This window comes from Mytilus edulis, chromosome 6 (assembly GCF_963676685.1).
Source record: "Mytilus edulis chromosome 6, xbMytEdul2.2, whole genome shotgun sequence".
NCBI classification, from domain to species: domain Eukaryota; kingdom Metazoa; phylum Mollusca; class Bivalvia; order Mytilida; family Mytilidae; genus Mytilus; species Mytilus edulis.
This window is the reverse complement of record NC_092349.1, coordinates 60,267,866-60,285,789: the sequence shown is the minus strand read 5'-3', so window position 1 is coordinate 60,285,789 and position 17,924 is coordinate 60,267,866. Positions and strand designations below refer to the sequence as shown.

General features: G+C 31.7%; 1 protein-coding gene across 1 annotated transcript in view; it reads right to left on the bottom strand.

The window, feature by feature from the left end:
* The window catches only part of LOC139526521 (uncharacterized), a 36,543-nt gene that overhangs the window by 11,021 nt on the left and 7,598 nt on the right, over window positions 1-17,924 (bottom strand). Inside the window, exons 2-15 of the mRNA XM_071321676.1 lie at window positions 15,597-15,689; window positions 14,879-15,039; window positions 14,219-14,327; window positions 12,745-13,641; window positions 12,116-12,360; window positions 9,869-10,094; window positions 8,602-8,811; window positions 7,523-7,666; window positions 6,143-6,235; window positions 5,418-5,552; window positions 4,837-4,930; window positions 4,308-4,455; window positions 1,293-1,355; window positions 217-412 (exon numbers count right to left, since the gene is read on the bottom strand). Of these exons, the coding sequence (XP_071177777.1) occupies window positions 217-412; window positions 1,293-1,355; window positions 4,308-4,455; window positions 4,837-4,930; window positions 5,418-5,552; window positions 6,143-6,235; window positions 7,523-7,666; window positions 8,602-8,811; window positions 9,869-10,094; window positions 12,116-12,360; window positions 12,745-13,641; window positions 14,219-14,327; window positions 14,879-15,039; window positions 15,597-15,689 (2,814 nt within the window). The remainder of the gene's footprint in view (window positions 1-216; window positions 413-1,292; window positions 1,356-4,307; window positions 4,456-4,836; window positions 4,931-5,417; window positions 5,553-6,142; window positions 6,236-7,522; window positions 7,667-8,601; window positions 8,812-9,868; window positions 10,095-12,115; window positions 12,361-12,744; window positions 13,642-14,218; window positions 14,328-14,878; window positions 15,040-15,596; window positions 15,690-17,924) is intronic.

Here is a 17,924-nt window from a genome sequence, read left to right as displayed (position 1 = left end):
TATACTAGTCATCAAAGGTGAATTTATATTGCAGTGAAGAAGATATTGCTTACATCCATTTCATTTGTTTTGGAGTGGAAAGTTTTCTCATTGCCAAATTAAACCACATCTCCATATTTTCATAAGTTGAACCCTAACTTCAGTATCTATATCCATATTTCAATTACTTAATTTACCTTAAAATACACTACAGGCAGGAAATAGTCAAATACTTACTCTAAATTCCATATTTTCCAGCCTGGTATGACTCAGTTCTTGGTTAGCCAGGGATAAATCTTCATCTAGTTTGACAAGTTGGGAGGCTTGTTCTGATGAAAATTCTCTGGTGGAAAACAGATCATTCTCTAAAGTATCTATGTCTTCGTTTAATGAGTCCACAGTACGCTGGAGGTTCACTGATAGTAGCTCTAATCTATCAAATGGAAAATTAAACAAGTTACTATTATTAGTGTAGATGAATCGTTAAAATTATCATCATAAGACAACAGACCGATACCAGATAAAATTATTCAGAACTTTGATTTTGGAGAATCTCTAATGCAACCTAATACAAATGTGCAAAATTGGAAAGTGTTAACATGTTTAACTCACGAACAACTAATATAAAATTCTAATTCAATATATTCACAGATACAAAGATACAAGAGTTTAAATGTAAAGCCATTTTTTTATAAAGTGTCCAAGTTGTCTTCAGACCGAATTGACTTTTTCCTTCAAGTACAATCTTGCTATCAGAATCAATTTATTCTGACAAAAGGCATGCACTGCATACTGCTACCTGATTACTAACTTCATGTGTTGCATCAATTAAGTTGTTCTATCATAATGGACTGTTACGTAATCTTAACCATGGTTATGATTATGGAGTTGCAAAAAATCATACAATATTCTTATTTCAAAAATCGTTATCAATGCAAAGGAAAACAGAATTAACAAGAATGTGTCCATAGTACATGGATGCCCTACTCGCACTATCATTTTTTATGTTCAGTGGACTGTAAAATTGGGGTCAAAACTCTAATTTTGGCTTTGAAATTGGAAAGATAATATTATAAGGAACATGTGTACTAAGTTTCAAGTTGATTAGACTCCAACTTCATCAAAAACTACCTTGACAAAAAAAATTAACCTAGAGCGGGACAAACGGACGGAGGAACAAAAGAAGGAACGGATGAATGGACAAACAGATGCACAGACGGGAAAACATAATGCCCATAAATGGGAGCATAAAAACTGTTGAGCATCTCATTTACTTTACCATTTATTACTCTCATGACTAACAATATTCTTACCTCTCTTTTTCTTCTTGGAACATAACTAATGTACTAGCCAATTTCCTTTCATTGTCATTTGACCTACAATACATATTGTGTCAGATTAGATCTACAGTCAACTTGTTCTTGTGTAAAATAATCATGTGTCGTTTTCAATCTATAGTAGGAAATTCAACAGGCATTGTCATGATAATGCATGTGGGCATTATAAATATAATATTGATGCCTGCACTTTATTTCAATTTTAAGTTATTTTTAAACACCATGCTGATGCAGACAGCAAATTCCCTACATTAGGCCACCCTTAAAAAATTGTTTGTTTGGCATTGCCGACCCACACTATCAGCAGGTGGGTAGGTAGGTAGGATTTTTTTTTTTTTTTTTTACATTTAAAAGCCTTATACATGTAAATCATGAAGTCTCCAGATCAATGTTGTCTAAAGCATTGCAGCATTGTTGTGTGTACATGCTGGTGGTTTCTTTGAAAGGGGTCAACCATCAATGTCACATTCTACATCATATGGATAATTTCACGTAAGACAGTCAGTTTTATTGGCAAAGTTAACCAAAGTACCCAGAAAAAAACCACAGAACTGAGGCAGGAAACTGACAAATTAACCATATAAGATGTATGACGTGAAAATTGAACTTTTATTGTGGGACTGCCCATTGAACAGAGGCCTGATGTCACATCTTGAAGTTGTGGTCACAGTTTGGTAAAATTACCATAAGTTAAATGGCTCAACCACTACGGCTCCTTGTACAAATGGACAAAGATTTAAAACTTTGCTTTGGTTTTATAAACATCACTTTCTACACCATATGGGTAATTTCATGGCAGTCAGTTTTAGTGCCGTACTAAACCGTAGTACTTGAAGGAAAATGCCAACCTGTGGGAGGAAACTGACTAACCTTATCACATCTGACATGAAAATCAAACCTTAATTTTGCAACTGCCCAACTAGGGCTCAAACCAATACCTGGAGGCTAGTAATCATACATGTAAGGTGTGACGAACTACCATACAAACATGCCTACTTCCCCTGATAAGTTTTGAGGATAAAGGATCTGTTCCAAATTAGGATAGCAAAATATTAAAAATTTGGAAGGTTGGCACAAATAGACATGGTGTTTATACTAATATTATCCAAGTGCAAGGTTTTTCAGGGATAGGTTTAACACGTATGATAAATTCAAAATGGAAATATGCAGCAGGACAGACATTTTTTGCAGATAAATAAATTATGGGTTGTAATGCTTGTTTGATTAACAGAAATCTGGACATGCATTACATGAATACAGATAAATTAATGAGCCCTTAGAATTGTGGAAAAGGAGGGGATTTTATTCATCACTAGTACACTGGATACATTTATAAATATGTTTCTGTCAGTATCTTTTATGTTTTAAGAATTATCTTATTCATGTTAAGAAGAAAGGAAAGAAAAGGGGGAAGAACTTCAATTGACACAAGATGCTAGTCTTTAAAATATGTATGTTTTGTTCCAGGCTAGCATCTACTGGTACAAAACTACTATAAACCTGTAAATCATTATGGTCTTTAAGCTTTGGTGCTTACAGCCATAATTATCTTGAATGCATCATTGTGGTTCTGACTATAGTAGATTCTTTGTTCTCTGGTTCAAGGGAAAATTTGTCAATGATAAATTTCAAATATTTAATAAGTTCAACAAATGTAAGAGCCACGCATATTTGTTCTGTGATGTCCCGGTGAAAAACTTCTATCTCATGAAGCGACAAAGTCAAGCAGAAATCATCTGTTTCTGCTTTACAAAAGATAAAATTGAGTCCTCTACAAGGTCTCTCAGAACGTTTTTTTCAAAGAATAGCTGAAATTTGATTTTTGATAAAATCCATCTCCCTTAACCAATGCATTGCAGCATAGGGAGATGCCTTCCCCTGCCGGCCTCTTTGACATTACTTTTTGGCAGACTTTTTCTTTTCCATGTCATTTAAATGTTTGCTCCCAATACAGTGTAAGGCAAGCGCTTTTAAGATCATGATTTGAAATAAGTAAAGCCAGGAACAAACTCGGCGGATATGATCAAATTCTGGCACAATTTCGATTTTTTTAAATAAATAAAAAAAAAAATTCTGAAACGCAAATAAAATTATTTGGGCGGCAAGTTTTTCAGTGGGTCGGGCGGCAATGCCAAACAAATGAAATTTTATTTTAGGCCTTATCTGGGACTGACAATCTTGAAATACTTTAATGACCATTTGGTCCCCGGGGGGTTACTGACTATCCTTTTGGGTATAACTGTGCCGACAGCACTTGCCAAATCGTACCCTGTTCTAACCAGAAAACAATGAAAAACATACCCTGTTCTAAACAGAAATATTGAAAAACATACCCTGTTCTAGACACGCTCAGAAAATGTATACCCTGTTGTAGACCGTATAAAATAGAAGCTGTTCTAGACCTGGGTTGTAGACTGTATCTTACACAGTTAAATAAGCGATCCTGTACTAGACAAATACCTTTGTTTAAAAAAAGAACCTGTTCTCACCAGCAAGGCATGGAAAAGCGACCCTGTTCTAACCAGCAGGACATGAAAAAGGGACTCTGTTCTAACCAGCAGTGCATGAAAAAGGGACCCTGTTTTTGCGGCACACTCATACCACTAAAATTATACGAAGTAACCCCCCGGGATTTGGTCCAAGATTTATTATTCTTTTCTGCAAATTTTTAGAGGCTATTTATTTGAGCAAATAATGTGATTTTGTAATTTGGACTTATTTTTTTTGTGCTGTCCTACTTTTTTTTCAAGATTGATTTTAACTTGCATAAATGTACATCTAGGTGTGTTTAGCAATTGCGGCAAGAACGATACCACCACGGTAGAAAATTATACATTGCTGGCCAGCAGTCCTTTAAGGGCCTGGGGAGAACACTGAATGTGTCCACAGTACATGGATGCACAAAATATCTAACTAAAAAGACTAACAAATAGAAGCACAGACCAAAAAACATTATGCTCTTAAGTGGAGCAAAAATACCCCAAAACAAACCATTTCTTGAAGTCTTGATATTCATTTTCTTGAGCTTCATTTATGTGCCTGAGATTTGATATTTCCTGGACTGCAGCCTTGTCGTTCTCTTGTAAGTCATCTACCTGTTCTACTAGTGACTGTTTTACCTGGTTGGCTTCTTCTAATGCTGTAATCAAAAATTACAACAAAGATTAGGGTCAAGCATGATATATGTGCGTTTATGTACATGTTCAGGAAAATATTGAAATCCTTTTTTTCAAGAAGTCTTCTTTTAGTACAAAAGTAAGAAATGAATATATTAATTTTCTTCCATAAAATTCATTAAAATTCCAAACTACCTTTGCTTTAAAACTTCAATGACTCACAATTAGTTGCATGAATAAAAGATTATACATATCCAAGACTTCTTTCATTTATAGATGTGTTATTTACCTACATAGTTTGGATTGAAAGATGAGTTTATTGCAGCCACTGATGTGATTAGTCTAATTTTCAAAATAAATCCTTCTTAAATCGTACTTTCCAACCCACAAAGATGAAAACATACCTGATCTTGTGGTCATTAATTCTCTACTCAGGGTCTGTACTTGGTTTGAGGCACTTAACAGATCAGCTGATGTACTCTCATACAATGTTTCAATCTGAAAATAAATTGATGATATATTATAATGTATCATGTAAATGTATAAATTCACATTCATTAGAACCAATTTTCTTTACCAAAATAAATTTTGCAGAGGATATTAAGATTATGTAGCTGTGCCTACTAACTAATTATGTTTTTGGACATTATCTATTACTAGTACTTAAATTTTTATAAAATATGCCAAGCTTAAAGATTTTACATTTATCAAATGAAAATATTCAAACTATTTGAAATGGGTTTTTTTTTTTTACACTAGTCAATTTTTGGGGTCCTTTATAGGTTGCTGTTCAGTGAGGCTCCAATAATGGTTTACTTTTGCAAGTTGTGACTTGGAGGAAGAGTTGTCTCATTGGCACTCATGCCAAATCTTCTTATATCTAAATTTTTTATCTAAATGACATACAAGGGTCAAACTTTATGACCCAACCTAAGTCAACAGGGCCATAAAAATCCCAAATCTTTTTTTAATCATTTTCTTTTACCTGCATCATACTAGACCTAGAGGTTTCTAGAGTACTCTTCAGACTGTTATAATTTTCAGCCATTTTTTTCTTCTCTGTAGCAAACCTCTCACATTCTTTCTCATTTTCACATTGTTTTTGCATAACTTCAAGTCTCTTTAAAAGAATTAGGTTTTAATTAGTTTCTTATATATTTATGTTTTATTTTGAATTCATCATGCTTCAGGATTCATGTTCCTTAGCTTATGTATTTTTAGGCAACTAGTATGTAAATGGCACACAGATTTTTATGAAATTGCATGCAACTAGAATGAGGAACTCCGTATCAAAATCAATAAAAGTAGTGATAAATACACTATCAATAAAATTTCTAATGCAAAAATCCATGTAAATATTATAAAAAAAATCTGCAATCTTTACTATATAATAATTTTTGTCCCTATTAAGGAGGAATATGTTTATCAAAAATGCTACAAAAGAAAGTTCATCAAAGCCTGTTCTGAAGTATCAGAATTAAAAATTTGTATCTTTAAAATGTATTACAGCCTGAAAACATGAATAAGGAGCTAATCCATTCTAGAAAGTTACTATCATACTGTTAATGATGGTATGCCAAGCAAAGTTTCAGTTATTTAGAGAGAAAAAAATCTGCCTATCACCTCAGAACTAAACATCCTTTGACAAGAGGTGAACTCAAAGAACATCACTTTCCTATTCCTGGATATTTAGAAGTTAACTATACAAACCTGTACATCTACTCCTCTCTTCATGTTCATTAATCTGTCAGCTGCTGACCTGACTTTTCTGTAATTATCTGATACAACTTTCTGTATCTCACTCTGAAATATAAACATTTTCATCAACTAATGTTCAAAGAAAAACTAGGTGAAAAAATAGCAATTTGATCTACCTGGCAGCTGACATAAAATTACCAGTTATAAATGATTAAGTTGTCTTCCATCTCAAATGATGTGTTGTAAAATGTTTTTGGCACAGTTATAAAGTCCTTTCTCTTATTCTTACTCGATTTATCCTTTCCTGACCTGTTGATTATTATTATTTTTATAGAACTTGTGGTTCGTTTGATCTCAGTTCTTCATTGGTCAAAATTTGGTTATGACATCAGATTTTCTTGCTTTCCTCTTAAATTCCTATTGTGACATCATGAAAAAAGGTGACCATGCCTGATGACATCACGTACAAAGAACACATCTTCTTGCAGGTCTTTCAAAAAGAATGATTTTAAGATTTTCTGCATTTTGTCTCAAATCATTAGAGACACAGATTCCACCACCAAATCTTGTGCAATACGATATTCATCCATTCTTGACAGTTATTTTTTATTTTAATATCGAAAATGCTCAGAGAGCCTCATGTTTAAAATTTGAAAATTTAACAGTTTCTAGTGGATAAATATTGTATCACACTAGTTGCATTAGCAAAATCTATATGTTTATTGATTACAATGAATGCTATACATCGAATGGATACACATGAAAGCATACACATAGCTATTATTATTTTTTCGGACTTATAAGACATTCAGAACTGGGCAAACAGCTGAAAAAGCCTTACAAAATTTAAACAAGTCAGCTTCCAAGACCTGGTTGCACAGGATGTTTGCTCCTCTATTTTTTGAATTTTTCCAGATTTTTGGAATGGTTTTATCCATGTATTAGCATTAAAAAAAAATGCCTACTAACCCCTATTTTTCTTTTCATATTTTTATTACATATGATATAGTTTAAAAAGCCATGAAATCTTATAAAATCCTTGTTATTTTTTCATAGTTTTTTAAACAAAAAAGGTGACAATGTTAAATGTAAGAAAAATCTAGAGAGAATTATTTCCCGCCAAATGTTCAGTGGCTTTTATCTCGAAAACAAGTACACTGACCCTCCATTTTTTTCTGCTTTTTTAGTTTCTTTATTTTTTAAACAATCAATTTAAACAGTCTTTTACGAAGCTTGTGATTTTTAAACAGAGTAGCGAACCTCCTTAGCATAATTCATCGTATAAATCTAAATGTTATTTAAATCATTCAAGAAGACATTGGATTATTAATTAATGACAGAATTTTACCATCATTTATAAGCAAGAACTATAAAGCCATATGATAATGATACCTGTAGTTGTTCTGCTAACTTGAGACTGTCAGTTAATTCTTTATACTCTACTAACTCAGTCTGTAATTCTAAGATCAGATTATGAGCACTTCTCATCTGATGATCATTCTGTTTATGTTCTAGTTCTTCTTTTAAAGTGGCAATCTATAATTATATAAATCTTTCAATTACTGCAATATTAAAATAATAAAAAAGCTGTTAAACTCATGTAAATATAACCGTAGTTACCAGCATCAAACTCAAATATATATATATCCAGCTATTTTCAGTAAAAGATAATATTTCATAAATGACATTGTAGTTATTTATATATGTTTATCATGCAGCATAGCCTTTTCGTTTTATTCTGATAGTATCAAAAGTGCAATTTGTATTTGTATGATCATTTTCAATATAAAAATTGAGGAAAATTAATAACAGTAGTTTTTCACCCTTCACATTAGAAAGGTGTACACATTCTCAAGAAAAATTTCACAATTTTTTTTTTTTAATTCCAATATTATCTGTAACTTGCAATAAAACCACAGGCTCAGTTTATTCATTGTTATTTCAAAATACATTTAGATTTGTCATTTTTTTTGTTCGTCCAATTTAATATAAATTTTCAGGACATTTCATTTTATATACAACAATTGTAAATTATCTCCCTTGTAAATATGGATTTGCATTAATTTTTTTTCTGACAATTATTCCACCTTTAAAAAGCACATATTGCTGTTCTACACATGACTGCTGAAAAATTTAGAATTAAAGTATGTAATAACCACTTAATTAACAGTGAACTTAATAATTTGTTTCAATATAAGAAGGTTATTCAATTTGTTTTTAAAAAAAATATATAACCTGAATTATCTCCCCTCTTAATTTTTTAATTTTATTTTAAATAGATGATTGTCAAATTACATCATAGTTCATGCTAGATGAATCACTTATCAGTTGCAAGCTGGTAAATAGTATGTTAAAAGTCAGATACATTTTCTGTATGTATGAATGCTTATTACTGAACTTCAAGTACCAAACAACTGTTTAAGAGTTACATTACAAATCATGGATGAATAATATTTTGTTGTTGTTAATACCTCAAAGGTTTTGTTTTTTGTAGAATCAACCAGTTGTATTTCCATTCCACTGCACTTTATTTTCAGACTTTCAATTTCTGACACAAACTGATCTTTTTCTTCTGAAGATCTGGCATTCAACTGAAAAATTTCTTCTTTCTGAACTCTAACTATCTGTTCACTTTCCTGAAGGGATTTGGTTAATTTTTCTATTTTCTCTTCATACTCTTCCTAGAAAGGGTGAATAAGCAGAATATGTTCAACACTATCATGAATATGGGAATAAAACTTTGAAGCACAATTTAGTTTTTCAATCTCTATTTTAGATAAATCTAAATCATTATGTATGTAGAGTCTGAATAAAAAGTTTTGTCAAAAAATTCATAATAATTTATTTTAAAGATCATATTTTCCATATATTTTAGGCTTTTAACCCAAAATCGTTCAATATCTAGTTCTTGAGTATTCTACCTTGCATCCATCTCCAAATATCAGTACTTTAAAATTTCATTCTACTGATCATAATTCTTAAGATTAATTTAAATATACCTCCAATATTACCTTTTTTAGGATTTCTATGTAAATTAAACCAACAAAAATGTTTAAACACAATAACATTTTCTAAATAATTATTGTAGTATATTTGAAATTCTAATGCAATTTGGATGTAACAATTTTTTTCATTAGCTAAAAGTTGCCGTCTAATCCACAGTTGACCAGGCGTAAATAAGGAGGGACCCGCCATTTTGAATTGATGAATCAACAAATGTTCGATTACTACTATATAATAGAAAATTAAACAACACCTACCTCAAATTCGCCGTTTTAATGTAATTTTATCCGAATTTGAAGCGTACAGGTAACGTAATAACCTCCAGTTTGTAAGTTTTCATTTGTATGACGTCACGTTTAGCCATGACGTCTTTGTGCAAAAATCATTCATGAATTTTCGCGGATTTTTTTTTATTTGACAAATTTAGACATTTTTTCAAGTTTTATCGTATTTTTTCTTTTTGTAATGCATAAGAATCGGAATAACAGTACTGTAGTTGAAGAGTCGCCAGTAAAACTGCATTTGCGACCGTCAAATCTACAATTGACGGTGGCAACTCTTCAACTACAGTAGTTATTCCTTAACTAATTAAAATATAACCTATATTGCTGGATAAGGCAATTTTTTTCTCTGACAGACCTGAATAACGTTATTAATAAGACTTTCTCATAATAACAAAAACTGGCAAATTCTTTTATAAATTCACGATTGTAAATAAATGAACAGTATTTATACCTTTAAATTCTTTTTCTCTAGATCCACTTTCCCCTGGTTATCATTTACAATCTTCTGTTTCTCCTTAATCACTGCCTTTAGTTCAGATATCTTAGACTTGAAATGATCTCTTTCTTTTTCTACTTTCCCTATATCAAGTTTATAACGTTCAGCTTCCAGGGCATAAGTGTCCAGTTTGTTGGCCAAGATTCTTGGATGCTGCTTCCTAATCTCATCAGCTGTTATCCTATAAATAAAGATTGATGATTGTTGGTTGCTTAACATCTAGTGGCAAATATTTCATACATGCTCAGGAAGAATAATAAAAAATAATTAGTAATAATTTATAAAGAACTGTGCAAGTATTTCAAATTTCTTTTGTTACAAGTTTGATGACTTTTGTTTCAAAAATAACATAATTGGCTACCAATTTGCAGATCAAATGTTGGCTAAATACAGTGTGTTAGTTTTCAAACTGCATATAGAGTAACTCTTGTTTTTCACCTACTGTAATGAGTATAAAAAGTGCTATTTCATGTATTTAAGATGATGCCGTTGGTGTGTTAGTCTATAGAAATGTATTCTTTTTTTAAGATCATCGTTGAAAATATTTGTGTTACTATTACTCAACATTTTTTATGTGACAACGTGTTTTTAAAATACAATACAATGTTGATGTTTATTTTATCATTTTATATAACTGTAAAAATTGCGTACATAACATAACATTGCATAAAAAATTTACAATTCCTATATAAACAACATGCTATATTTCCAACTTACAACTACTGTTAGTGCCATGTGTAATATGATGCTAAACCCTGTTTGATATGTCGCAAGTCAAACCATTTGCCAGTAACAATTACAGTCGATTCCACTTAATTGCATACCGCTTAATAGCATAATTCGGTTAATTGCATACTTTTCTCCTGCACAGAACCATTTCCCATTCATCTAATGTTAAATTGTACGGTTATATGCATAGCCCCTCAAGTGGCATTTCGGTTAATTGCATAGAAAATAATCGCCAGCTAGATATGCTTATTTAAAACTGACGAGATTTTTGACCGGAAACAGCAATTTGGTTAGTATATTTTTCTTGAATGCATCATATTTTTTTTATATTATTTCACATTTACTTCTGTGTTATTTAATTAAAGTTTTAAAACAGTTTCTTTCGTGTTTATATGATTATAAAAAAGGCCTCGATGTGTACACAGGTAAAGTTTCCCATATTCTATTTTAAGCCTCGAGGTCATAAAGATGTCAATCAGCTGATTGTTGTAAAAACACAACCATTCTATGATCTTCTATCTCAAAAGGTGTTAATTATTGATTGCATTTCAAACATTGTTCATAGATTACATTTTGGGAGTATTTTTAAAACAATAACGCCTGCTAATTATCGATCATTATCCAATGTGCAATCTCGTAATTTGGCATGGGATGATCTACATTTATGTTAAATATTACAGGGCATTTATATATGGTTGAAGAATTTCATACATCAATCTTTCATTTTTGATATTTTTTTAAAAGAACATTATAAACTTAAAATTATTATATTTTCTCACTTTCAACACTCGTGTCCAGCAAATAACCCGTGCAGGGCCCCATTACCTGTTAAAACTGCTTTGCATACTGTATACAAAACTAACGAGGTTATTGTAACAGTGTTACATCACTGTGCAATCGGTAAATACTGCACATTAAAGGCAGTTCATTACACATTTATTGTATCAAATGATTGTAAACTGTGTAGCATTGTTCAACAGTTTGTTTTAATCAAAGCGTAAAAATATAATTTGTACATCCGGGTTATAGAAACAAATCTATTTTTAGAACAATTTTATTTTCGTACCTCAGGTAAAGGAAAAGTCGGTACATAAATAAACTAAAACTAAAGACTAACTAAATGTGTTTATAAACTTAATTGAAAGAATAAACAATGAAATAAAAATGCACAACACTAGACAAATAACTTTTATTAGAATAAATAATCATTCAATATGTTGTAAGTGGATTATGGACGTTCATCTTTCTTCAGGATTTCCTCTATCGATGTTTATATTTGACTCCGTATTTTGGCATTTCGGATATAAGCATACTCCGCTTTATTGCATAATTTCGTCTGACAAATAGGCTATGCAAATAACCGGAATGGACTGTACATCTAAGCAGTTATTTAATAATTCAATACACATGCATTTGATAAAAATACCACTGTTTTCCAGTTATAAAACAGATTCTAATTAGCTGATTTGTTACCTATGTCCTTTCTTATTGAGAAGTTTAACAGGTGTCATTGATGTTTCACTGTTAACTAAGAGGTATTCTGTCATCGTAGATCCTGTGTTCATCATTGGACGAACATCCACACCTTGATCCATCTGTTCCACAATGACCGTGTTGGTCATCACATCAGACTGTGTGGACGTGGCAGATATTCCACAGTCCTTGGTTTGTAGTGGTTGAAGAGGTGAACATAAAACAGACCTTGTATCTGGCACTGCCTGAAAACAGAACTAGGCTTTATACAAAATGCAAAAAATTAGATACATCTTTGTATTTATCAATGAGCTTGAAGGTATCAGTGTACACATTAGAACATACTTTTACATGTTTGAAAACCAAGTTTAATTTAATTTCAAACGCTGTAAGTTTTTTATGGGAATCATTTGTCAACATCTTTTTCATGCTTCTTTTTCTTTTTTGGAGAGAGCTTTTTCAGAGGTACTTTATTATTCCTATTATAAGATATTTATTCCTTAAAAGGATAACTAAGATGATAAAATGTTGTGATATACATGATATATATATCATATCTTCATGATCTTAATTTGTCATACACTATTTTATTAACAACTGGTTTTAAAAAAATTCAAAACAATAAATACCTGTAATGCCATGTCATGTTTTACAGGTGTAGCATTTGTCATTGTTGAAACAGAACAACTGTCATCACTATACTGAGCTGTAAACTGATTGCTTATTGGAGAACATGCTGTAGATTTCATGTCACATGGTATTGGAGAACATGCAGATGTGACAGTGTCAATCAAATGCTGGACTGATATGTCACACATCTCTGGTAGTTTGACAGGTGTGACAGGCTCCGTCATTGTTTCCTGCTCCACACTACAGGTGTGACAGGGTGAACATGCCATGTCATGTGTACTAATTTCCACCAAAGAACCAATGTCTCTGGTTTCTTTAACAAGAGGTGAACATCCTGTCTCCTGCAGAGATGGCATTTCAGTAGAAGTTTCAGTACTTGTTTTAGAAACAGGTGTCATTGGAGAAGTACCACACTCATTGACATCATGTTTGTCATCAACACTACACATGTGACATGAGAACCCAGCATATGTGTGGTCACTTCCATTCTTGTCTGTAACAGAATTTTGCAAGGGAGATAACTCAGTGTTGCTTAAGTCTTTGACAGCTTCAGATAATACATCTGAACTGTCAGTGTAAACATCACCATAAATTTCTTCAAGACCAATCAAAATATCACTGTCAACAATAATCTGATGATTGTTTTCTGCATATAAATCACTGTCAATATTTGTTGGCTGCAGTTCCTCAGATTCATCTGTCTTCACTGGCTGTGATGTGTTAATAGATATCTTGCTTCTGCTTGAAGTCTCCTGATCATTATCTGCTGATTTGAGATCTTCAGTGACTTGACAATCGTCAAATTGTAGATCTCTGACATTGTCAGGACTGTAAGATACTGTTTTATTACATATTGGTGTAGCTGGTACCACATTAACTACAGGCGGACAAATTAACTGTAAGTAAATAGAAAAGTTTAAAAAGATTAACCCAATTTTGAAAATATATTGATCTGTTAACAACAAATTATAGAGCAAGTTTGTAAAATAAATATGTTCACATTCAGTTCAGATCATTATAAGTTTGTTTAACTATCTACATTATCATGATTATCTTTCATTCTTTGTTATACAGATAAAATGTACTTTTCTAGTTTTATATAGTAATTACATATTGCTTGTTTTCAATTAGAATTCTACATATAATAACAACTTAGTAAAGTAAAAGAGTCACTGCAAACACCACCTTCATCACTTGTCTGTTCGAATTCTATCATTTTTGATTTGAACTTAATCACAAATCAAATGGATCACTATTGTGTAGATATAAGTCAAGATGGACTTTTATTCAAGTTTTTTTATAGATGGATATGGTCTTTTCAAAATCAACCAATCGTTTGCTTCTAAAGGTAACAATAACAAGGGTATATCTTGAAAATTTGCACCTTATGCAATACTTCACGCTCAAAATATAAATTATCTTGAATATTCCTTGATGTAGTAGTCTGACCTATCAATGCCCTACATGACTTACATGCTGAGCATTGTTGATGACTTTAGACACTTCCTTAAAAGCTAATTTCTTTATTTCTTCTTCAGGCTGATTCTCTTTGTCTTGGTACACAAGAATTGACCGCCTTATTCTACAAAAATAAATCATGAAAAAATATCATCATTAACCTAAACTTTAAAATTTAAAAATGTATATTTCATTTTCATAACAACAAATATCAAGATTGATTTTAGATGATTATCTGTAAATGATATAAAAGTGATTAAAGTTTGAAGTATGAACTTTTGTTTGTTTATGTGTTACATATATATGTTTTCTTTCATTTTTTGTAAATAAATTAGGCAGTTGGTTTTCTTGTTTGAATTGTTTTAAATTGTCATTTCATGCCCTTTTATAGAGCTGACTTTGCAGTATGGGCTTTGCTCATTGTTGAAGGCCGTATGGTGACATATAGTTGTTAATTTCTGTGTCATTTGGTCTCTTATGGAGATCTAGAGTTGATGGAGAGTTGTCTCATTGGCAATTAAACCACACCTTCTTTTTTTATAATTAGCCTCCCTATTCCTTACATTTTGTGACTTTCATCACATGTAACTTGATAAAATACTTTACAATAATCCCCCTATTTTTTACATTATGACACATTTGGTATACTGTTATCAATGCATTTTAAATACACACTTGGAAGATTTTCTGGTGGGTGTCTTCAAAGATGGCTCTGATGCTATCACATGACTAAGAACTGTCTTTTTTAAACTTCTGTTAATTACATCCTGATTTCTAACATCATGAAGAGGTGTCCTCAATGGAGTCCTCGTTATTTTCTGTACGTCCATAACAGTCTAAGAAAAAAAAAAGGTAATATATCAATGACATACATTGAAAACTTTAAACTAAATTAAATACATGTATTGAACAAAAGGTTTATTGGCTTTAGGCAATAAAAAAGCTAGTATTTGGTAAATTAAAACGCTGATGATTTCCTGTGAATTTTATAAACAAAACTAATCTTGGAAATGAGTCAGGAATAACTCGGTTTAGTATTTCGCAAAACTTCCAGTTTTAATTTTGTTTTCAAAATCGAAAGAAACGTTAGCAATGTCTGACAAATTTATAGTTTTGAGTCATTAATTTTTTTTCATTTTCAAACTGTTGCGTTCCCTTCTTATTAAACTATAAGCTCTTGCTCTTGAAGGATTTTAGGATAATGGTAGGAAAATTCATGAAGTAAATGCAATGCAACAGTTGAACAAGTTCGTTGAGGCTACGAGTATAAGTATACTCAGTTATGAGATTTTGACAATCATTTTTTGAAGAAGGGCACCAACTTTTAAGTTATCTCAAAATGACCGAAATAAGGTGAAAAAATGTCCAGATCTTTGTAAATGAATATGAGTACCTTTTCAAACTGGCAGACATTTTCTTTATTTTGTAATTCCATTATATTCAGAGTTTCATAACATTTTGTCTTGTCTTTGAGTATACTCAAAACCTGGAAAAAAAACATCATCATCGTGAATAAAAGTATTGAATTTTGATAGCTGAATATTTTATAATGCAGCAAAACTGCATCATGCATACACATGACATGAAAGGAGTAAGTTCGGTAAGTGCCATATTTGGCCCCAATTATAAAGTTCATGGTTACAAGACAATAATTGTTTTAAGTTGTCTTAAAGACATGTAAAAAAGTTAAACAGAGCTGTTTTTGTCAAAGTTTAATTCTAACACAACGATTTTTACATTCCAAAACGGTCAAGATAAGGGATTTTGGTGAAATTTGACAAAATCAGCGGGATTTCAACCAAATAAAGGACCAGGAAACATAGAGCGCAGGCGTCGACAAGCTTAATATTCAAATAAGACATGTTAAATGTCTTCACAAACATTATTTTAAAAGATCTTTGTTGTCGACGTATGCGCTCCTATATCCTATCTAGTCAATGTATTAGCTATAATTTATCGTGATATTGGTCAATAAATCCGAATTTAAAATTTACGCTAAAAAAGTGGGCCATTTTAGGACCTTATCGAACATACTCCTTTGAACTGATTTTCCAATAATGATAAAGTTTGATATCTTACATAGAGATAGTACTACATCAAGCATGTTACAATACTTCTCCACTTGAGACAATAAAAATGCAGGGTTTGCAAAATAAAATAAAAGTTTAATTAGTACACTGAAGGGAAAATGCCTGATAAGACTGACCTATGGTTACAGGTGGAATCAGGATATGAACAGACCAGCAAATAATCTCTTTTGAGATTCTGTGTTGGATTCATTTAACTGAATAGTTCCAAATCAGAAAATCACTCACCACGGCACCAAATCCCAAAAAGTATTAATCTACATATATCAGTATATGTAGTACAATGTACATGAAGAAAGAAATTATTCATGGTTTAAATATACCTTATAGCATCAATCAAAATACATCTTATGGCTAGCTATAAAATTTTGTCTATCATTTCCAGACCTCATGAATGTTTAAAGGGGCTGCAAAAATTTGAGGTCATTGGGGAAAATATATAACGCAAGCAATGAAAAATGATTGTTGTCAATTGTTTAAGTGTCTATCTGTTTTAAAATGATGTGATTGTTCTGATTGATTTTCAAAATTCCCACATACATGTAAGGGTAAATCAATAGATTGCAACTTTATAATAGGGAACTTACTTCTGGAACTATCCTCATCATGCTCATTTATGGGTATTTCTTTTCAGTGAAAAAATGCATACATACATGTATTTATGTAAACTTTTAATTTGATTTACAGATATTTTGTGTTGTGGCGCAAACATACATTGTCATTGTACATGTATGGGTAAATAAAGGGCAACATTTTACCTAAAGAGACCATGTAGACCTGCCAACTATATCAATTTTCAAAAATTGTACATATGCCTCAACCGGAATCCTGTCATCTTGATTGTAAAACAATTAAAAAAATGGCAACATATTCATGACAAGTTTTACGTCCTAATCAACAGTTACACCAGGTGTCACTGAGGGAATATGCAACCAGGAAAATGAACAAGGTATGCGTCTCCAGCTATGCATGCATCAACCGCCATGCAAATTAACTCAGTAAAGATGTCAAATTTTTAATAGGACACAATGGATAAAATTACAGATCAGACTACCATTCACCTTATACACCTTTTCGCTAATCCTGGCTGACCCCGCTGCTTGAACTTTTGACGCATACAACAATCACTTTTCCATTGTGGCGTCAGATATTTTGTATTGTTACGTCAAAACTTTACGGGAACCTGTGTGATATCCAGTAATGGCGGACAAATTGCGATAAGGTGTATTCCTATAAAGGACAAGGTACAATAAGGGTCATTTTTGGCCCCCTCTCCAAATGAATTGAATTTTATAATTTTAATAGACTAAATATAGAAGCTTAAAAAAATGACCATTTTTTTTTTGTAATTATCATTTGTTGGTTGCCTAGCAACAGATTTAAAATCTGCTATTTATTGTCTTTTTTTAACCATATTCATTAAAAATGTGTCTTTTTTTATATGAATAAAAATGTATCATTGTACAATACATATATGGAAATCTCTAACTATAATGTCTCATTTATCTGAATTATTAAATACGAGTATTAATCATATCTTAGCCACCAGAATGACCCTTAGCAACAGCACTGTATACTAACCAACCACAGCCTTTAATTTCTCTTCAAGGTTTATGCAACCCCTCATGTGTTGA